At 34.3% G+C, this 24151-nt stretch overlaps 2 protein-coding genes across 3 annotated transcripts in view; one reads left to right on the top strand and one right to left on the bottom strand.

Moving 5' to 3' along the window:
* Positions 1–1416: 1416 nt before the first annotated feature.
* Positions 1417–9927, top strand: LOC110452299 (carbohydrate sulfotransferase 11-like). The gene is made up of 5 exons (XM_021500720.1): positions 1417–2592; positions 5201–5247; positions 6324–6479; positions 7283–7387; positions 7838–9927. The coding sequence occupies exons 1-5, from the start codon at positions 2502–2504 to the stop codon at positions 8765–8767; spliced, it is 1329 nt and encodes a 442-aa protein (XP_021356395.1). The 5' UTR covers positions 1417–2501; the 3' UTR covers positions 8768–9927.
* The window catches only part of LOC110452300 (quinone oxidoreductase PIG3-like), a 27464-nt gene continuing 13237 nt past the window's right edge, over positions 9925–24151 (bottom strand). Inside the window, exons 2-8 of one of the 2 annotated variants that reach the window (XM_021500721.1) lie at positions 19028–19168; positions 18340–18475; positions 16659–16790; positions 15680–15892; positions 15146–15250; positions 12429–12520; positions 9925–11808 (exon numbers count right to left, since the gene is read on the bottom strand). In XM_021500721.1, coding sequence (XP_021356396.1) covers positions 11614–11808; positions 12429–12520; positions 15146–15250; positions 15680–15892; positions 16659–16790; positions 18340–18475; positions 19028–19168 — 1014 coding nt within the window. In that variant the 3' untranslated portion in view covers positions 9925–11613. The remainder of the gene's footprint in view (positions 11809–12428; positions 12521–15145; positions 15251–15679; positions 15893–16658; positions 16791–18339; positions 18476–19027; positions 19169–24151) is intronic. The other variant, XM_021500722.1, reaches the window with a different exon arrangement.

Here is a 24151-nt window from a genome sequence, read left to right as displayed (position 1 = left end):
ATGAACAAATAAAGTTTCCGTGTTGGAGGAAAACCCAGGGGAGGAAACCACCGTGCCATCGGAGGGATAACAACTAACCCTATCACACATCACTCTCTTATACGGCCACCGCTTGGGATCGAACCTAAATTATTGGGAGAGTGAGTGGTCTGCAGTTCATGCTTGATTGCACAGAGTACAACTGACTGTGCGCGATAGCGATCACGGCTGTCGAGCAGTCTCTATATAGCGATCACGGCTGTCGAGCAGTCTCTATATAGCGATCACGGCTGTCGAGGCCCCCAAGATACAATTGTATATGTGGTTCGCAGACAAGGATGATATCAAACGTTTAGCTTGTCTTCCTTCCGTTATATGTCCATAACTCCTAGGTTGTAATGTGCAAACAGTCAAAATGTACATTTAACACACGTGGCTTGTTCGGGATAGAATATTTATCCCACTGCATGATCGTTTGAGGTGACTTTTGCAAAACCCGATGCAGGACAGAAGTTTTCTTATGTCGCCACTTATTAGGAGACATTTGAGAAACGTATATTAATTTATTGCACCGATTTTATCACTAAGGACCTCTATTATTCTAAAAGCTTATCAATGACTTCTCCCTGGTTCGTTATCAGACTAATATGATAATGTAATAAAAACAATATGATTTATTTTACTACAATGTTAAACAAGCTATATCAGTCCTGTGACCTCGCGGGGTGTCAAGCTACTGTGACACCTTTTTAGTGAACAAATCGTGTTTTGACACCATCCTTAAAGTTATATTACCTAATGCAATGATGTACAACCATGGAGAAACCAAGCTTTCTTCACACATAATATAATGGTTGATGTTTTGTTTAATAATCCCTGCCCCAAAGCACACTGGATTTTTGTATGTAAATATATACGTGTAAATGTCCTTTCGACGACGGCCATTGCGTATGTATACTTACAATTCGAGTTTCAAAAAATCTACTATTGCACTTTCTCTTGGTACATCTCTACAATGGCCTCTTTCAATGCATATGTCATTTCAGCAATAAAATGCATTCTGGCCCGTGTTATGGTCATATAACACGGATCAGGATTGCAGAAAAAATGAATATGATTATTTGGCTGCAATCCTGTTCCGCGTTACAGGACCATGGAACAGAATGCTGTTTTATGTTTATATTATATTCGGATTTTTTTTATTATTATTTATCTTAGTTCACAACGCACTTTTAAATTCGAAGTGAAAAAACAGCTCGTGGAAATAAACACAAAAAGGTCGTTACTAGTTCCAAAATTTAATCAATCAATATATTGAATTCACATTTTATAATAGTCGTACATAAAGCGGTGAATATTTATGAATCATGGTGTTGTTGTTTTTTTGTTGTTTTTTATTTTTGCTTATCTGCTTGCTAGTGCGGTGGTGAATAGAGATCCTGTAGTGAGTCGGACCCGTTGAGACATCACTACGCCTGTTTAATGGTCTCATAACACGGAACTGGCCTGTAGGTGAACTCTTTCGACATAATAATGATAACTTTTCCTTAAGAAGAAGCACATACTTCCCGGTACTTGAAATACAAAAACGACTGTACTGTGTGATACTACAGTGTATTGGTACATAATGGACACGTGCCCGTTGTTGTTTGGTAAAGTTACCGAGCCGCAATCTGTCGGGAAAACTGAGGCTAAAATTGCAGTCATAAAATTCCATAAATACTATACACATATTGGTTTGAACATATTTAAAACTTCAATGACTTATATTGTATCCAAAACGAACGTGTGCAACCTTTTCCCGACTACTTCCTATCTCACCAGAAGTAGGGTTAAGGCCATGTTTACGTCATTATTATGCATTTGCGAATTCACGAGATGTCACGACAGCAGAATCCAACGAATATCGACTTTATCTTCGACTGGGTCAGAGGTAACGTTTACACAACACACGTGCTGAGTGCTACTCTTAGCCGATTCTGCTCTCACCTCCAAAGGAAATGCTCTTCTTTGTTGCCGACAAACCCTTTTTCCTCACTCAACGCACTCTAGTCGTCTCTTATTGTGCATCAAATCGGCTTTCAATGAAAGAATGGGAATAATTTTAAATTTGCCATTTCATGGACAAGCATGCTACTTGCCAAATGTCATCATCATGAGCCTTCTGATTATTCAGACATCCAATCAGCATTTTCTATTCAATTTTAAAAGATGAATATTTTCAGCACATAAGAAACTTAATTAATCATACTTACATAAGTATATTGATTGATTAATGTATTACACCGTAAACAAAATGGAAATTCTGAACCATCAATCATCCTATTTCTGGTAGTTAGGAAGGTATTCTAATGGTTAGCAGTACTACATTTGACATGTGTGCGTGTTTATGTGAATACTAACTTTCGTTATTTCTTATCTATGGCAGATGGTAATGGTCACAGGGAAAGCACACTTACACTTGTATAGCCCTGAAGTGTAGTCCTACTTCGTTCTTTTGTTTCTTACACGTGTAATTGAAAATGAGACCAAAATTACTTGTCTTTATCGGTACCACTTTATGTTTGATTATTGTAATAGCATGGACATTAGGACATCACTTTACCTATTACGGTATGTATTTTTTCTGCAAATTATGTTGACCATTGTAAACGTAAGCTCAGGGCCATGCGTTTGTTAGGAATTATATTAATGCATGCAAAATAGTTATTTCTGTTAATAGTGACATGTTTCAGTGTTTTATTTAAAGAGGAGTATAAAACATTACCTCATAATATTGACATAGATAAGTGTTAAGCTGCTTTATGTCTTAGGCCGGGTGATGGTCTACCATGCGTGATAGGTTCATTTCTGATGTAGGGAATGAAATAATAGCATGTCCTCCGGAGTACTTCTGCGTTTGCAAGATGAAGGTGTCTTATGCTGAACGCCCATATGAGAGTAATAAATACCACACATTTGCTCACGGTAACTGCAAGTTCGGGAACTAACTTTGTTCTAAATTCTGAATAAGTAGTACATAAAACAGATGTTTTGATATTAAAACTTTCAAAACTATATCGGATGTCGGTTTGGAAATATGACGCAATGTTAATTTTACAAGTGATGTCATTAATTTGTGATTTTGGTTATCAAAATAATATCTAGCGTCAAAACAGTGTTCATCTTTCATCGCCTGACAAAAATGAATTAAAACAAACTTTATATAAGCTCTTGAAACTGCTAAAGTTTATCGTATATACATGTACCATACGTTTCCTGCTCTTTCAAAACATGTTACTAGTTTGCAAACAATTTTCGAGTTTTACCAAATTTCCGTGTGAGAGGTGGACGACAAGGGTCAATCATTATAAAAGTATTGAGGATATGAAAATCCTCCCCTAGTGTGTACAATTCGGGCGTCAAAATGTCGGTAAATTATTGGTTCTGACCAAGATTCTATACCCTCTGATAGCTGTTTCACATCCATATACCTACTCGTGCTAGGCTATATTGTCACAGGTTGATTAGAGATGTAGGTAGTGAAACAGTTTCACTTTGCCTCAAAAAAGGAAAACACAAATGATTTAGCGTGAACAATAGAAATGACGTTACTATATCACTAAAGAGATCTGAGATGACATTATGCAAATTCGCATTTTTTGTTTTAATTAAGAACCGTTAAGTTTACAGTTAATTTGTACATTAGCCAATATGTATCTACAATTTTCTACACGACGACATAGGATTTATATTTTCTATTAGTTTCGCACCATCGTTAAGTCTCTATCATTATCCCAACAAAGTAATGTGTAATCAAATATATTGACACTTCCGGCAACTCATAATCGGTAACATTTAACTGGTACAGTATAGGTACTGATAAGATAAGAATAAGACGTCTCTCGTACGTTTTTGGACTTGCACTCATTCATATACTTTAGATGTGTTTGTAAATTACATGTAAGCAGGAGAAAGGATGATAAATAAACGTCATAGTATAATGACTTGTAAATATCTGGCAATCTGATTGGCTGTGAACTGCTCTTGACGCATGGTGGTTGATTATTATACATGAGTCAGCGTTAGAAGCACTTACTAGAAAATAACACAAGCTACGATTTCTTTCCTTCTTGTTCCTTTATTTATTTTGTTTATTCAATTATTCTCTCGTGTTGTTTTTCAAAAGATTTCGGCTACATTTTGTTCCAGATAGATTTTTTTCATATTTCATCTTGGGAGTCGAATAACATGTTATACACAGGTCCTGTGAACCATGCACTGACTTTTTTTAAAGCCATGCAATGGTTTTTTTTAAGAATTTGTTTTCTATATCTCAGAATTATCAAAAAAACACATTAATTATACATAGAATGTATTAAATAAAAATAAAAGAAATACATTATCATAAAAAAATGCCAAGAGAATGCCATTTTTTTCTTATAAAAAAATCCTGGCATTGCGTCGACCTGTGTGCCGATGGAAAACGACAAAAAGAGGAAAAACATCAAATGTGCATTTAGTCATATCAGATAAAATTCCTATTTACCAAGGCTACAATAGGGTTAAGTCATGTGATAAAAGCAAAACCACACACACTTTGCCTATTTATTCAACCATCTGTGATGCATGCTACATTGTACCTTTGTGATATTTTATTTTTTCTATCATTTATGATTATCATATATAGTCGTAAGAATAGCTCTTCTGAGCTAAAGTTGCATTGTTACAAACACGACTCTAAATAAAAATTCTTGTATCTTGTATCTTGGTTGTATATTATCCAAAATATTGCCGAAAAGGTGATCGGTAGGGGCTATTTTGGTAGCAGTCAAGTACAACTCAAACTCACAAAAAGACTTATTATTTTGCAAGAAAAAAATCCATGGTGACAAATTCGTTACCCCTGGGTTAGGAGGGGTCTACGAGCTCATAGACCCCATCTGGTCTTTGGCACAGGGTCTTTAAAGACCGGATGGGTCTATGAGCCCGTAGACCCCTCCTAACCCAGAGATAACTAATATTAGTCGGTGTTTAAGGAAAATTCTTGATTCATAGAAGAGACATGCATATAAATGTACTGGTATATGTATAATACCGCAAAAATATCTCACAATTTTTGTATAACTGTGCGTAATGTTAAATGTTGTTGTTACTGGAACCACTATCTTTATAAATCATGCTGGTTTTTCCTTATCTGCAGAGTTATTGTAACGTTATGACTGCACATTTTATGTTACAGCATTTGATCTTTTTCATAGTAAAGAGACACCGCTCTTAGAACAAACGGTAAGTAAATTGCATAAGATCTGAAGAAAAGCGACTGACACAATTCATATGGGATACTAAATCAACATCACAACTAATCAAGTTCCGTTTGTTACACCTTATTTGATTGGCTGTCACGGTTCTGAGAATTGTTATGTGTTAAAAGATTTTTTATTGGACAAAACATACTGCTTGCTTTATTTGTTATTTGTTCATAAAAAGAATATCATTGATAGTACCTTTTTTTCCTTTTTCACATTTTTTTCACATTTTTTTCTTCAATTGTGTAATTATTGGAACTTTAATATTGCTTCCTTCATTTCCAATGTTAAGGGTTTTCTCTTATGTGTACTTCGCATCATGAAAGACTTTTAAATACAGAAACTCACATGACACTGATACTAATAGATCCTAGAATTTGTGACACAGGTAAAACCAGACAGATTTCATCATGAGCTAAGTTATCGAAACATACAATATACCTGTGTATTTGTATGGTGGCTTTATTTTCGGAATATTTCTTATCTTTGATAACACAATATCCTTAAATCTGGTTTTTTCTTTACAAAAACATCAAATTTCCATACCTTCATAAAGAATCGGTAATTTTTCTGTGCTTGTATATAAATGGTATATTCATGTATTTATATCCTGTCAAATAACTCATTACTTTGAAGTATAAAATTTACAATTATATATATTATGTATTACAGCATTCCGGAAAATGTTCACTGCAGTAAGCTTTCGCTTTTTTCACCCTTCGTACTGAGGGAACATTGATCATGACAGTAAATATGAAAACACAATATACTTTACAAAACAATTACATGTGAAGGGCAAAATTATCAGTGGGTCAATGTGGATTGTTCTACTAAAACGCAGAAGTTTGATTAAGTATGATACTGCATGTTCCTGATATACAGTACTATTCTTCTATGATTTGTGTTGTAGCAATAACATTTACTTTTCTTACTTGTTCGTTATTTACAATTTTGATGAATTAAGTCATTATCTAATATTCCTTTACACAGCTGGATATTGATTTAATTTACTCGATGTCGTCTTCCTTCCAAAATTTATATTCATTGTTTTCTCAGATAAAATTTAAACAAATCACCACAGCATCGCATCTCACTACATCAACGGTGCAAAGACCTCAACCTGTTCAATTGGATTCTTTACGTAAACAGAGACGCGACCATCTACTGAAGGCGTGTGAGGCCGATGACGTCAGATACCACGGAACGTACCAGGTATTAAGGATTCCTCTCCCATTATAGGCAAAGCTCTGGAAAATTCCACTGTAGTTTTTCGTACACACAGTACAACCACTGTTTAATTTTGTTTAAGCTATAGCTAAAAAAAAGGCGACGTTGCTCAGGTACTTTCGTTGACCAGGTAGCTCAAGAGGTTTGAAACACAGGGTTATCATTATAGAGGTCAAGTTTAATCCTGGTCTAGTTCCGGTGCAATTTTAGACTAACATTACTAAAAATGGCATGTTTACATTAATATCACCGGTTTTTTTTATCTTTTTTATTTTAACATCCTGCAAAGTATTGCTTTTTTCATACATGAGTTATCAAAGAAGTACGTATGCTCAAAACAGGTTTCAAATGCAACATTACAATGTTTTGCAGTAGGACGGGTACATGTATCTTTGATATTAATCAAATGATGTAAAGGTAAAAGTTTTTACATTATAAAAATGTCGTGTTATGACCTTTCAAACTTTCCTCAGTGTATGTAAAAAGTGTTCGCTTGCTTTTGGAGTTTTGCTATTATATCAAATTTGAATAGTTCAAATGTATTTGACGGGTGTATATGTTCTTGTGAAATTTCACAAATTTGTGAATATCAAACGGTATAATATATTCAGATATCCTCTAAGCTATTAACTCCAGATGATAAGACTCATGTTTTAGGTAAACATCAACAGAATACATGTGTGAGGATTTAGATATTTTTTGTTTAGACTGATGTTTGCATGACTCCAATATAGACATGACCTTGTACAGAACATTAAGTATTATTTGTATTATTATCATCCGACCAGGTACCGTACACCGTACAGGAGCGTATGCAGGTTTCGAAGAAACATCGCCTACTCTACTGTGGACTGGAGAAAGCCGCGTCCTCTTTCATGAAGAGGATCTTCATGGTAAGTACCAGTCCGGGTATCATAGGTGATTTTGGTCGAGTTTTTGTCTTTTTATTTGCTACATTCCTCGCTCTTTTTTTCTAAGTCCTCGACCCCGAAGACAAAACTACCCACAGCCCAGGTTTGGGTAACCCCTTGCCAAACAATCACCCAGTACTTGACACAAGAATTGGTCATATGCACTACTGTTACAGGAGAGGAAAAATGATTCGAATGTTGTATATATCCTATTATTCGACGTAATATGTTTATTGACTCAACCGATCAGCAAATTAATGTAACAAATGATGAAGGCCAAAAACAAGACCAAATAAATATATCTTCATTGTGATTGTACTTACACGAAGTAGATCATCTGTCACAGTTTCGTAGCTTTGATTGACAGACCTGAGTTAGGTAGTTCCCTTTGTTCTTTTTATCATAAATAATTTGTTTGCAATTTTATTACAGATACTGAACGGAGCAGAGAAAAAGTCACCGTATGATATGCCGACAGGCTTAGCTGGTTTCGGGGTCCCCAACTTGTCAGATTTTAAGCCAGCGACAGTCCCAGATATGCTGCAAAATTCCACCATTGTTATCATTAGCCGAGATCCTTATACCCGGCTTCTCTCGGCATACATTGACAAGATCTTCTCTCCAAATGCAATATTCGCTGATAAAATTGGCAAATTTGCTCTACCGTTAACTAGAAAAGAGCCCTCTGAACAGAGCCTACGATGTGGCTTCGATCTTACGTTCAAAGAATTCATCAAATATTTTATACAATCAGAAAGCAGTGGCCTTCACCGAGACAATCATTTTGCCCCCGCCTATCAAATGTGTTTACCCTGTACGTATGATTACAATTACATAGCAAGAACGGATACATTACTGAACGACACCGTGTATCTCCTCAGTCAGCTAGGCGAGAAACAACTTGCGGAGAATCTACAGGTGAATTTTACAAGCAGGAATCGTCAGGATAAAATCAAAGGCCAGCCGAATTTACTATTTATGTTCAGAGATAAATACAAAGGCTGTTTGTCCTTCTTTGATGCACAAAGAAAAATTTGGAAAAAAATGCAAGCAACAGGTGTTATTGATAAAAAGTCGAAATATCCTATCTCGCGAGAAGAAAGTGAAAACATTACACGGACTTCGTTTGAAAGACTTTTATTGGCGGCAGTCGGTGATGCTTATGACGTCACAGTTGGTAAGCAACAACGAAAAGAGGCGGCCATTGAGGCGTATTCTACAGTCGACAAAGAGGATCTGGAGAAACTTAACAAAATATTTGCCCCAGACTGCAAGATTTTCAACTTCAATTGTAGACCGTCGAAGTTTTTCGAAACAGATCCAAAGATCAAACCGTGGTATTTTGATCTTGAGACTGCCTGATTTTTATTGATTTATTTTTCTTTTTTAAATTTCATACTGTGAAAATGGCAATCAAATAGATAACATATGTTTTATTTACGGCATTTAGAGAAACTGTACAAAACTCAAAAAACTAATATCAAACTACGCTATAAATATTACATAACGAATGATGCTTACAAATTGTAAGATGAAATAATTTGTATAAGCTTATATCTTCTTATTGAAATACCTTTCCTGATTATTTGACACGTTTCAAAGCTTTTCGTTGCCTTATATGAATTGATCAATTGAATTATCGAACGAAAAAACTTATAACTCAGCACTGTAGTTAACTACCTGTTTGTATTTATGCTTTGCTACATTGTATCTTTACATCTAATCAAAATTGAATATATTGCAATAGTTTTATCGATTTGGAGTTCGAATAAGTTTTTTTAAACACTTCGGTATTCTTTTGCTTTTTTCTTATATTATTAATCGAAAATATCCTTACCAAAGGCTAAAAATAGAAATGTAATCACGCAATATCGGTGCCAAATATGGTACTAAAACGTTAACTTTCCCCCGCATCTTCTAAATCCAGAAGTTCCATTCTCGAATTACAAATTTGCTTGTACATCATTTGGTTATGTAAAGGCAAACTTGAAGGTCATGTATATGAACGTTCCACCTTGCAGTAAATACGAGGTTAGAAGTTTGTTTTTTGTCACAGATTTCCTCAAACCTTTTATCTGTTTGATGCAAGCAACACATGAATCATGCGATAGCATAACGGCAAAATTGACCGCCTTTGATATTGGTGTAGCTCCTCTGTAGTCTTTTAGTGACACGTATCAGCCTAGCGATTGGTCATTTTTTATGTTTGCAGCCAATGGAATGGCTTACCGTGAACCTTCGAATTCGCCATGACATCGCTTAAGGGTGCAGAGAAGATAAGCATATCGAACGCGGATTTCGAATATGTTTCATCCGGAGAAATTTTATTTGTTTTCTGGTTTTCACTTTGATCCGTGACGTTTTCCCCTGTTGTATTTATCTCAATTGTTCTTTTCTTGTGATTTCGTATCGGTTCTGAGTGTTATTTCTGTCCTTGTTTTTTCTCTCAAAAGGATAATGCTTACATATATCCATGTAGTTTAATCAATACAAATCAGTTAACACAATAAAATATCAGTAGATGTTTTATTTTTATTATTTATATGCTTGAATTTGCGTAAAGTCATATGATTGTAAATGCATAAGTAAATTATTGATTATATAACAATGGTCGATTTTGTCAATAAATATAATATGTTGATAAACGGTTATCATTTCCCCATAGTACCAATATAATGCTATGAAAAAAACATGTATTATTTATCATCAACATTGCCATGACTACACCAATAGAACATATGCTAACAACGAAATAAACAGTTATACAATAGATTAAACCATGTAATAAAACCGCCAAACTTAATACTGTGAAATCACTAGTTTTCGTGAGGTTTTCAATTTCGTTGATTTCGTGGGTAATCTTCATCAACGAATTCAAAGGTCCACAAGTTTGATATATAGCAATTATCCGCGTGAGTGGGCATTTGTAATCCAATATTTCATGTACCCAAGAAATGGTGTTTTGTCGGGAAACCGCGAAATGTAGGCCTCACGAAAAATTCTTATTCCACAGTTCATACATTACTAGTAAAACTCATATGATTCACAGGTATACCAGAACGTGTTCTTCTATTTGCAATGGATTTTTTTCTGTATAGCAATTTTAATTAAACATCTTAAATCGATCATTATCTATATTTTAATTCCAATGCAAAAACAAGAACCGGAAACTAAGCCTTTGGCACAAAAAGGAACAGGTAAACAATGGAGAAAATGTGATATTGAGCGTATCAAAATATTGTAAAACGTTATATCGTTTTAATGGACTTCGTGACTTTTAATCGACTTTATCTCTATTTGTGTTCCATTAATTTCCAGTTTTATAAAAGAAAATCATTCTTGAGGAAAATTTTGGTATCAAGGTATGAAAAAGACATCGCTTAAATTGCAATTTAAATTCATTTAAATCGTCAAATTCATCCAGGTTCAAGATGAACTCCATTCAGTCAAGTGAAATGTCAACTCTATCCCATCTACATAAAGGTCATTTCCGTTTATTAATATGAAATGTCTTCTCCGTCATTTACATGTAAGGTAAGATTGGTCATTCAGGTAAAGAAAGACTACGTACCAACACATCAAAGATCACGTTCGCCTATACAAGTGAAATACCATTTCCGTCCTGTCATTTAAAAGGTAAGGTCCTTTCTTTCAGGTAAATGTTATCTCTATCAATTCAGTTGAAAGGTCAAATATGCCAGCACAACGAATGAGAATTTCATCTCTTCATATATCAGATCTTATTTTCTACACATTAGTCTTTGTACGTCACCTGAAATGTCCATTCCATTCAATTTGACAAAAGTAAAATGTGTCAAGATATGCAGATAGTCGGTTTCACACATTTAGGTATAGTTCAACTCTATCTCGTCGTGTGAAAGGTTGGGTCAGTCTGTTCCGTCATGTGATAGATCACTTCTGCATATTTAGACATATCTGAAATCTTATCCCAATGGTCAGTTCCAGATCATTCGTGCACCTTCTTTAACACGTCTTATCACTCATTATTCAATACATTTAAATGTAAAAGAAAATTCCATGACGTCACAGTTCAGTATTAAAGTTCTCTTTTCTGACCTGTATTACAATTTTGCCAGGATAACATATTGACATTACTCGCCATGTACAGCAGTATTTTTTTCATTCTTTTTATTACGTATCATTGCTCATTAATCAATACAAATTAACGTCAAACATATTTCAAGACGTCACAGCTCATCTTTGACGTCCTCCGGTCTGACCTCGATTACAATTTTTCCAGTGTTGGCATTACTTTCCATGTACTTGTGAGCATCAGATATGTTCTCCAATGGGAACACTTTGTCAACAATCGGTTTCAATTTTCCCGAGTCGAAATGGTGGAGAGCTGCGTCCGTGAAGTTCCTTACAAGATCGCCTTTGTACTGAAATGCAACCCGATAGAAACGTCACTTGCAATATATTTATTGACTTATAATATCGTACACATTGGTGTTCGTCATCTAAAATGTAGAAAATCAGGCATGTGCTCAACGGTTGGATACAAGTAAATACATGTAGATTGCTATGCCTCAGCAATCACTAGCGCCACAAAACTGGTACATTGTACAACTTGACAGTCGGCAAGCATATGTGTCCTTATGTTCTATGTAACCTGACATATTGTACGAGGTAACGTCGGATATCGTGTTCCGTCTATCACATTGTTAAAACCATTTATTATAAAACCCAACACAACAAGTGACAAAGGACTTTTCATTATTTGAGCACTAGCGTTGAATACTATTTTAAAAACATAAATCAAGAGAGCAATAAAACATATTCAAACCCCCCGAAGGATATTTCTTGATTTTCATGATAAACGATATTCTTCGGAAACGTGCCTTTCAAGTAAGTTTGCCTTGTTATTACTACAAATTTTTTTATTTATTTTTTGTATCAGTAGCGAAATGATTCTTAAAGATTTAAAAAAAACAAATATATGTGTAGTTTTCTTGACGTGAACGATATTGGGACTAATTGAGCAGTTATAATTATCATTTACCTGTATAGATCTCGCCCGTAGTGTGGTGCCCGTGATAGAAATTCTCTTCCTCAACATTTTCGCTAACATATCTCCATTAACGTTTCCTCCACCTGAAAATTTCAATTTTCAAATCAATAAATGGACATTATATCTCTCCTTATCAACCAATGAGCACTGGATATACCATAAACAAATGAACAGTCTAGATGTCTTCCCATCAACCAATAAGCCCTTTGTATTTCTCCCAGCCAAACAATAAACGGTCTGTTACTGGAGAAGCTGCGAGCCTATGGGCTGGATGAGTTTGCATTGAGACTGATCACCAGCTACCTCAGGGACAGATACATTGTAGCAGCGGATCAGGCTTGGTCCTAGTGTCAGCGGCTGGGAGATGCTCAAGATGGGGTTCCCCAGGGGTCAATTGTTGGACCTCTAATTTTTGATGTATTTTTAAATGACATTTTCCAATTTGTTAAAACCAGTAGCCTCTACAATTATGCTGATGATAATACCTTGTCGCATAAAAGTAAAAATGCAGTTTTCCTTAAGGAAGTTTTAGCAAATGAAAGCCATTTTAATAAACTGGTTTAAACAAAATGGCATGAAGGCTTATCCTGATCAGTTTCAGCCTATATGTATTGGGGTATAAACTGTTGAACTTCTTACATCTTTTAACATTGGTAATCTAGAAATAAAGTGTGAAAATTGTGTTTAACTCTTGGGTGTAGACCTAAACAATAGCCTTAAGTTTGAAAACCATATTGCAAATGTATGCAGGAAAGCCTCCAAACAGTTGTATGTGTTAAAACGAATTGGAACTAATCTAACAAGAAAGGGCAAAATTTCTATTTTTAAATCTTTTATCTTGTCCAATTTTAATTAATCACTTCTGTAACCTTGCCAAGACCAGGAAGATGGGGAGAATTTAGGAGAGAGACACACGATTTATTGAAAATGATTATACATCTACATTCAGAGATCTTTTAAAACAAAACAATCTTGACTTTTTACATATAGGCAGGCTAAAGAAGTATATAAGATTTTAAATAAGATAGCGCCAGATTTTATTAGTGACCTTGTGGAGAATAATAATGTCTTGTATAATTTCAGGAAAAACAACACCATTACGGTACCAAGGGCTGTAATACTACAATGTATGAAGAAAACATGTCATTTCGTTTTAAGGCCGCTGGTATGGAACAGCCTGTCTAATGAAATAAGGTGTGCTGAATACTATAATGCCTTCTGCAGGCTGTTGCGTATCTGGGATGGCCAGTCATGTAGTTGTGCTATATGCGCGGAGTAAATGTCTAGCTTTTATGGTTTTTATTTCAATTTATGTTTAGCTTTTCCCCTTAACTGATCGTGTTTTCTTTTAACTTATGCTATATAAGCATATATTCTGATAATTTTATTTTTTTGCCATAATGGCATATATGTTTATTAGGCATCCATGCCATTTAAATCATTTCTTGCGTGTGGCATGAACTTTATGCCATATCACTCTTAAACTAATTTTGTATTGTTGTTAGTGCTATATTGTTGTCTGCTTGCTTACAAGTAGTAACTTGTGCATGCTGTGATATGTATGTATGTAATTATTGTTGTTTGCTTGCTTACAAGTGGTACTTGTGCATGCTGTGATATATATGTATGTATGTATGTATGCATTTAGTTTTGCTTGCCTAGAAGTGGTACTTGTGCATTTCTGTAATATATTAGTATGTGGTTATGTATTGTTGTGTTGCTTGCTTACAAGTGGTACTTGTGCATATGTATTGTTGTTTTGCTTGCCTCGAAGTGGTACTTGTGCATTCTGTGATATATATTTATGTATATATGTATTGTTGTTTGCTTGCTTGCTAACAAGTAGTACTCTGATTTGTATTGTTCAGTCCCTTAAGCTGTTTTTATTTTGTATTCAACATGCATGCTGGGATATTTTTATTTTGTTTTGTTTTTTATATGCATTTTATTCATGTTTTGTCGTAATAATAGCTCGACAAAACTAATGTTCATTGTTTAACATGTACGACTCTAAATCAATCTTCTTGTATCTTGTATCTTGTATCTAGATTGATATCTTATTATCAACCAATGGACATTTCAGATTTCTTCTGGTCAACCAATGAAAACTGTATATCTATCTTTTCGTATAACCGTTTGGTAATTTTGTTAAATTAATTTCATTATTTTTAAACATTTGTGCATTAGAAAGAGTAGTCACATGCACATAATCTTTGAGTAAACATTTTCAATCCAAGAATAGGCATATTTTTCAGTTTTCATTATTCTCAGAAAACGTCGCGTACTTTTAAAATTTCAAAATGGAGCTTGGTACAACAAAAGGACGTAAAGTTTGCGTATCTTGTGTCACCTTAACAATATACAATGTTAGTATCATTGAGGCCTTGATAAGCTATATTGAAAACTGCAGTCCTTTCTTTTTGCATATTAAATGTGATTTTGTGAGCCTCCTCTAGATTGTAAATATTTCGTTTTAGTTCTGCTTAATTCGGTTTTTCTTAATCTTCTTTCCCTATACGACAAAAAATATAGGTATCCAACCACTTATGAAGGTGTGTCTTGTATTTGCCCCTAGGGAAAGGTTTTCTTGAGACATTACCACTGTTTTACCAAGGGTAAAACAAATATTTGACTTGTAATTTGTCCTTTAACGATGTTAGCAGCTTTTCATATTTTATTTTATTAGCAAAATTTCCAGAACGACTTACCTAGAAGACCGTACAACACCCAACGTCCATCTGTTTTGATACTTTGCATATTCTGATCGTAAAACGATTCCCCAACACAATCCAATATTAGGTCCACACCTTTACCTAAAAAACAAAACAAAAGTAAATCTGTGTATAGTTATAAAAGCTCTGTTGTCAAACAACTGTTGAAGACCTGATAATTTTTTAATATTCATTTCTTAAAAGAGGTCGACTGAGAAATGAGAAATCATTCAAAGTTAACGGATTATCGTCCAAAAATACCGGCTTCCTACTGTTACCTCAAAATGCCAATTCTTTTAATTTTCAAGTATTGATTCATTTAAGTTTCACATTTTTCGCATTTTCATAAGGTCAGAATAAACAAACATACTGGTATTATCTGATATCAGGAAAAAAAGTCTCCATTAACGAACGGAACAGAACAGTTTTATTGAAACAGTCAATAACGCTCAGAGTAGTTAGTTGCTTAAAAATATATATATATATAAATGCCAAAAATAACCGAATTTACAATTGTATGAGTTTGATTACCCTTGGTTGCCTGGAGAACGCTAGGTCCAAAATCTCCCTCTTTATAGTTGAATCCCTCTGCTGCCCCTAATTCCTTTGCTTTGCTTATCTTCGTCTCAGAGCCGGCTGTCACAATAGGTGTGGCCCCGACTAAGCTTGCCAGCTGTACTGCAGCTGTCCCCACCCCCGAGCCTCCAGCATGGATAAGGACGCTCTCCTCGGCCTGTATCTTACCTAGTAAAATTATTTATTTGGATATGCTACAGACTAAAAACGTTGCCGCTTATACATCGTACATGTACATATCTGACGTTCAATTCGAGACCAAGATCAAAATGTGAAAAAAAAGATGTATTCAATGGTGTTTATGGTAGCATTCATCAAATACACAAAACTAGGTACTGACGCAAATCTTATTATTTCAAAAAACAAATTGTATTGTATACACTTCGAAAAACGTTATTCACTGTTGTTGTTCGCCATGATACCTCCAACTGCCTTTCAACAGTGGGCAACTGTATGACTTTTCGAGAGTTCTATTCGATGACAAAAAATTATGATAGACATTCAACTGCAATTCTACTATCCACTTCTTGAAAATGTTGAATTTCGTTTCGTTTAATCAATATTTTGTCGAATCATGATTTTCATTTAGTCATCTTCATTCTTGCAACAACAAAAAAAGAGTAAAAATTCGACGCTATATGCTAGTATATTTTGTGCTATAACTATTTCCCTTGCATGTACATTAATTCTAGGTTGCCACGCATTTGTTGATCAGATTATTTTTGAAGTGCAATTTAGTTTAGTTTTTCTTAGTATGGAATCTTTAGGAAACTGATGCATCTTGCATTAATATACCATACATCCTAAATTAAGTGTATTGATTACAGATGCAATGACACAGTGATTACTACATAGTATAAACCTTAGTGGGAAAGGGTATAAAAACAAAACAAAACTGTTCAACACAACGGTTTTCTTGCTTATAATGACGTACCGACTGTATGGAGAAGTTGAAAAGCCGTCAACCACACTTCCGGTATGGCTGCCGCCTTTGTGAAGGTTAATCCCGCGGGAATTGGCATCAGGAGATCCTCGTGTCCAGACACGTACTCCGCATTACCTCCGCCTACAGGAACGAGATCAAGGCGATTAAAATATATAAACACGATATCACTATGCAATGTGCACGTATCTAGTAAGTACCGTTATATCTATATTTACTCTGCACAATACAAAGAAAACCGCCATTACCAAATGTTATTAATTTCCCTATATCTGGAAATGTCACCAGAAAGGCAAAATACAATAGAAATTTACAACCGCAGTAAACTATGAATCCGCGCAATGTTGTTATAATTGTTAAGTGTTGTAAATGCATATATATGGATTATTATGAACAAATATAAAATAGTGTTGAAATAAAAAATAAACTTGTTGAAAGTATTATGTATATTGCTTCTTTCGGACTAATGTTGCTTGCTCGTTGCTATAAACACTATGCCAAGATTCCCGCGGAAAAGATCGGCCGTGTCATCAAATGTCGCTATTCCAACAGGTGTGGTTCCGTGCGTATAAGAATATTTCAATACTTATAAATTTGCTTTGAAAGGTCCAGATATGATTGAGTACATGGAATATAAATATAAAGATTTATTTTTCATTTTCGTAACGATTATTGGAGTGTAACAAACATTGAGGGTCCAACATGTTTATTTTGCTACATAATGATAAACAATCTTTAAATACATGTCTACGACCTCTACAGTCAGGAAGTGATTATTTGGCCACTTAAGGGTTATATTCAAGCACCACTTCACTTAAATGTCGTCACTTAAGACATGGATTGGTAGCACGTCACCACATTATGTCACATTAATCCAGAGACGGGAAATAAACCCGAATTGTTTTGATGGCGAATAACTCTTTATACTACCGAAGGAGCATCGATCAAAAGACTTAACTGTTTAATGTTTCAATTAGAAAATAAGATGTGTATGTTTCAGGTCATATGACTTATCAAATAGTGTAATTCGGTCGGGATTCATGTGATATTTTATTTCATTTTAATTCTATTTTTATTAATTTTTTCATTTTGTTTTTATTTTGAGGGATAAGATGGGCTTATTTAAAAAAAAAAAAAAAAAAACATATTCAAAAATGTTTTGACGAAATTTTTTGACCTTTGACCTTGAGGTGAAGATGACAGTAACTTATTGTTAGTGCATTGCATATCATCTTTTAGCGATGCAAATATGTTGCAATTTACCTCCTGATATCTTTAACAGATTAAGAGGTACGGTCCGGTCAGATGTTCTTGAAAATTATGCACATATTGTACAAGAAAAAGACAAGACAAGAAAAATAACAGTATGAAAACAATTTGCCTCCTATCATCCGAATTGAGACAAAATAGTCAGGAATATTTTGTCATAGTTTCATCTTTGGATGTCAAAATTGGTTTTAATTTCCATTTCTATTATTGTTTTTTCTTCTTATTCAAGTTCTTGATTTTCAAAAAAATATATGTTATTTGTGTCTTTTCCGTTTATTCTAAATATGACTTAGAAATTGGTGGCTATGAAACCCACACGTATAATCAACTGTGGATTTATCATACGACAGATGACCCAACCCACCATAAAAAAACCTTGTTAAATCATGAAATAGTTTCTCACCAGCTAGCAGTGTCATCACTCGGTCACCTACACTCCATCTACTGACACAGTTTGGTCCTATTGTCTCGACAGTACCGACAGCTTCCAAACCGAGGATTTCACTCTCACCCGGGGGCGGCGCATACCGACCCTTCCTCTGTTGAATAAAACAAACATAATTAAATCTATCTGTGATATAGGTTGTTTACATGTGCGATACAGTTACCTGTGCATATGCCGTATCCCGGCAACCGCCCTATTTGCTCGGCAAATACCATATCAATCTTACTTCCTGTTCAATTTTTTTAAAAATCACGCCTAAATTACATTCGAAACTTTTTATTGCTAAAACAATTTTGGTTCTTTTTTTTTTAGATATTTATGTTTTGTAGTATATGATAAAAACGTTACCCCTTATCAATCCTGAACCAACATCAGCCCTCGGCCTGCGGCTCCTAAGGGTATACGGAGGTCTCGTATTGAAACTGATTTTATATCTATACATGTAGATGGTTACATAATAACATGCATTTATCGGTTTCGTTGAAAAATAGAGCGTTGGTAATCTAGAAATAGCCTGTACAAAAATATAGAAAGAGGAAATTGTAGTGCCTATACCTGCAATAGACCTAAGAGCCAACGAGATTGCAAAAACACAACAGCTTAGTTCGAAAACCATGAGACATTTCTTTTTTAGATTTGGCCCTACCTGTAATATGTCCGCTCTGTTGATAGCTGTGGCATACACTCGTATCAAAACCTCGTGATCTCTGAGCTCCGGAATCGGCACCTTGCCAATGCGCATGCTAGACGCAGCGCCATCTGATCCGAACTGTACAGCATTCATCATCTATAATTTAACAAGTTACCACTTTTAGAATTATAAGATTTAAGTTGCATACAATATCATCAGTCAATAAGTTTTAAACTACACCCGGGTGTATGAAACATACACAAGACTTACTTGATGAGCATAATACAATCAAATTACTGAAATTACTGAAAGCTAAGGCAAAATATATATATATATTATTTTTGGAATGGAGAACAAAATAAAGACGATGTTCCCATCATATTGTACGGAAGTATTTACTGTTAATTTGTTATGAATCATAGTTTTATGTAAAAGTGTACCACTGTGAAGTTATTCTTCTTGTGTACATTGTATACAGTATATCTTTATAGGTTTGTCAGAAGAGGGGTACCAAGTTTCCTCTAGAATATATATCATTTTAGACCTTTGGATAATTAATTTGCATAGGAATTAGGAATTGCTTCCCTTTGTCCATACAATGTATTTCATAGAACATTAAAAACTGAAACTGGCATTTACCCCTTTGACCAATACCTGATTATTTTAAACCATTAAATAGATTATGCACAGATTGTGTTCATCTTTGAACTTTGCCTTTGTTGTTGAATAAGATATCAACCCTTGCCTTATCTAACAAAGTTACTTGGCATAAAACCATTGACCAATCAGAGTACAGTATGCTAATTAATTAGGCATGGATTTCACTCAACTTTGAACTTATCGTCTAAGTTTGTATATTGATCAATATATATTCAAGCAAGTTATCTTGTAAAGTGTGCACATCGACCAGGGTTGGCATGCTTTTTAATACGTGTGAATTTTGTTCAAGTTTCAATTTTGCATCAGTCAGTGTATATTGTTACAGAACAATATTTATAAGGATGTTTACTTGCCGAAACTAAATTGTGGATAAGCAAGTGGATTACTGCTACCTATAAATTTACAAGTCTCTCAATAATTTTGAAAAACTTTTAAATAAAGTGTTTTACATATTCACTGCAGTGAAAAGGTCTCTTCTTATGAAAAATGGAACTATTTTGAATCTGTGTTCCCATGAACAAATAATATAAAAAGCACTCTAATTCAATATGATACATTGTTGTATGTTTCAATATTGAATAAGATAAACAAAATATAAACATACATACTCACACACACACACAAGATTAGGAGAGTTACATTATTTTCCCTCTATTTCCATTGCATAAATTCTTCACAAAGAAAACAACAACTTTATAGCATATGTTCAGCTTTATCATCTTCATAGGCTAGCATTTGAAATAAGATGCACATATTAATTTCAAATACATTTCAAAAGAGTACTGCAAATGTACCAGCTAGAACACATACTATGTTATTACAGTTGTCATGATTGTTGGTTTCAGAACTGATAGCATTGTGCAACAAATGTTGACAACAGGACTTATTGAAAGTTGAGGTTGCTTGTGTATATGCAAACAGGTAGTGCATGATTTAATGTTGAGAATGATGGATCAAGGTTTATAAAATTTGGTTTGAATACTTAGTTAGGAATGCACTGACAATTTCTCTGTCACATGTACATGAACAGGTTGTGAAGCTGTAGCCTTCACCTTGACTGAATGAAATTGACCTTAAAACTGTCTTGAACAATTGATGTATGAAATTTAGAAATGAAGTTTCAAGAAATATGGTTGAAAACTTAAGAAATAATTGCTTTCATTGACATTGATACAATCTTGTGTGCTATCCCTCTCATATATCACACAAGATTTAATATCAAATGTTGGACACAGTAAAATCGAGCGAAGTTAACAAATATCAAGTTACATATTATAACTTTTATTTTATTTTATTGATATTGATCATAAGCATTGTTAAAAGTACAATGTATACCAGGGATCTTACATTTCTTTTACTACTTAACATTTGCGTTGACTTTTAATTCATTGGACAAAAACTAAAAGGAAGCCATGACCAGTATTTCTATCTTTAAAAACATACTTTTAATTTTTTTTCCAATTTGCTCCCACCACCCATAGTGTTATATTGATCAAAACAAACGTTGTTTCCAACATTTGTGCCCTTAGTCAGTAGTGGGTGTTCAATCACATTCATCAGGGTTTCAGCATCAAGTAGGGGCTGTTCAATCACATTCATCAGGCTTTCAGCATCAATATTCACAGATTCAATCTGTTCCAAGTAAAGATCACTGACTTCTCCATTAAGGAAAAGTTTGCGAGGAAAGCATTTGAACTACATTTGAACTATTCGCTGATGGAAGGATCTGTGGACTCGGCTTTCATGTGTCTGAGAGAAAATGATTTAGTCAGAGGTTCCTCCTCTATAAAGTAACTGACAGATTTCAAAATGTCATGTCACTGTTGGTATAGTTCTTGCAGCCTTTTGAAAAAGTTCATGAAGTCCTCAAAGGTATGAGAGAGTTGGTACAGTTCCTATTTCTCATCCTCCTTTCTCCCATCAATAACCATCCCTGTCTGTTGTAATATTGATTGCTTTCCCCCCCTAAAATAGAACATAGTTACCATATAATTTCTGCACCAGCAATAATGTTTAGAGATGATATTCAAACAAATAGGAGGCATAGCAATATGAGCTTGTATAGTGAGAAATAAGGCATTAAAGCTGAGGAGTTCATTAAAATGTTTCAAAAACATTTCAATAAGTCAATCTCTTTGGTAGCAGAACTAAATATAAACAAAATGTACATTAAATTCAACTTATAACAGCACATCATATGGGGGCTTAAGACATCTAATTCCTTAGGTGGTAAAACATGTGTACATAAAAAGGTACCAGTAAAAACAAAACAAAATTAGTTTAAACACACGCACTTAGATATTCACGGTTTTCATTAATACAAAAGATGAAGCAGAACATCACTCTCCCCTGGTTGTTTCCATAAAGAAGAAATTAACCAGGAAACATGGAGATGTCCATTGCACTCCTTTATTTTGCTTACAATGTGCAAATGTGCCTACTATGTGCTAATAAGCTTTCCATGTTATGGTTTTGTTTTTTATGTGCTGTATGCAAATGTTCTAAATGTGCTTAAATTACCATGTGCTGATGTGCTTACCGTGTTCAATGTGCCTATTAAGTGCTTTCCAAGTGATAAACTCTTTTTCTGAGCTTACAGTATACTACATGTACATACATGTTTTTATTTTATTTTTCCATGTTGTAATATTTTGGTCTCTGTTATTATACTCATGTTTTGTCTTTGTAGCTTATGTTGTATGTTTTGCAAAATGGACGTAAAATATATATTTTTGTATCTTGTACGTGCTCAAGGATTTTATCTGTAGTTTTTGGGACTATATATAGAAAAACTTTACCCCAGTATGAGGAATTGTTTTACACATTTATCATAAAACAAGTTATGTTCAGATTTCAGACAGAAGATACTCTAAAATTGTACAACTCAGAAAAGGTTGAAAAATATTTATAGTTCATTTTTTTCTGCTTAGAAATATTTAATCTCTAAATTACAAATGATAACTGTTTTAACAGGTCTAGTTTCCGAATTGGAAACCGAACCCTGTCTGACCTATTAATGATCATTAAATAAGGCCAATTAAAAGTTTAAAACAAATATTGTGTTTATGCTAACCCCACAGATACTGGACACACTAATAGTAATATGATGTGTATAAACTATGATATATTATACACACAATACTTATTGGTGTGTTCGACACCAGTGTGGTTAACCAGACTTATCTCAGATTTGTGTTCCTACAATACCCTTAAGTTTTTATATGCACTGTTAAAGTCAGAACTCCTGCTCTATATTAGCGCAGTAAAGATATTTTTCAAATTAACAATAAAATGCCTAGCTAATACATACCTACCCTATTTTTTTCTGATAGTAGAAACACAAGTAATTTGTTTGGCCTAATGTTTCTGTCATTTCATAATATTTAGAACTACTATACTTTTTTAAGTTTCCAAAACATCAAGTAGTATAACAATTGAAACTTCAATGACAGCCAACATCACAATGAATCTAATTTTTCAACTGAATGAGAAGAAATGTAAGGCCAAATATCCTCACAAACAACGCTAAAGTGAAATCAGTTTGCAACTTAGCAGTTCGAAAATTTTGCAACACGTCTGGAGAAAGACGTTCCTTGTGACGCTGTAATTCACTAGTGTAAAAAGTCCATTTATTTTGTTTGTTTATGCAGAATTACTGCTATACATACCGTTGAAGCATCTTCCTTTTTGTCATCGCCGCTGACAACATGCGCCATTCTCTGCGGCTTCGGCCGCATGCTTGGCAACAAGTCACCGAAATCGGGTTCCAGAGCCTTATTTATGAATCAGTAGTAGGTAAACGTTGCAGAAGTGTATGCATATTGTTCATTGTCAATGCTGCTTAAACAACATGCCTTATATTAAGCCAACACTCGCCTGCATTTTCGTCTTTTCCGCTTCACGTTGCGAATGATGTCTAACACGGTCACACTAATTTGCGCCATAGGAGATTTAGCGCCATAGGTGCGCCATAGGAGTTTTTGCACGCCATAGCAAACTGTAAGTGTTTTATCCAAGAAATATTTCGATTTTTCTATTGGTATACTCATTTAACATGTTTTGGTAAAGTATCATTTTAAAAAAATGTGTACTTTGTTAGAAAATCGATCTTGATTACGAAGCACTTTTACACTAATTTGCGCCATACGTGTTTTTACACGCCATAGCAAAACATAAGAATTATTTTCAGCAAATAACTGTGTTTTTCCTTATATATATGCAATAAACAGGTTGTGTTAAAGTTTCATTCTTAAAAATGTTTATTTTGTTAGGAAATCGACAAAATATTTCTTCGCGATTCAAAAGTCAATTTCAAGGGAAGTAACTCGTACATTTGCAAAATACGCCATAGCAATCAATAAGACATGACTAGTACTTGAGTGGGAAAAAAAGAATGTATTTATGCATGTAAACATGGAATAAATTACAATTTAAAATAGTTAGACATGAACAAATTTTATATTAATTTTAGAATTTATT

The sequence above is a fragment of the Mizuhopecten yessoensis genome, unplaced genomic scaffold (assembly GCF_002113885.1).
Source record: "Mizuhopecten yessoensis strain PY_sf001 unplaced genomic scaffold, ASM211388v2 scaffold6579, whole genome shotgun sequence".
In the NCBI taxonomy this organism is placed as follows: domain Eukaryota; kingdom Metazoa; phylum Mollusca; class Bivalvia; order Pectinida; family Pectinidae; genus Mizuhopecten; species Mizuhopecten yessoensis.
Note: the sequence above shows the minus strand (reverse complement) of the source record. Positions and strands in the feature narration are given on the sequence as shown.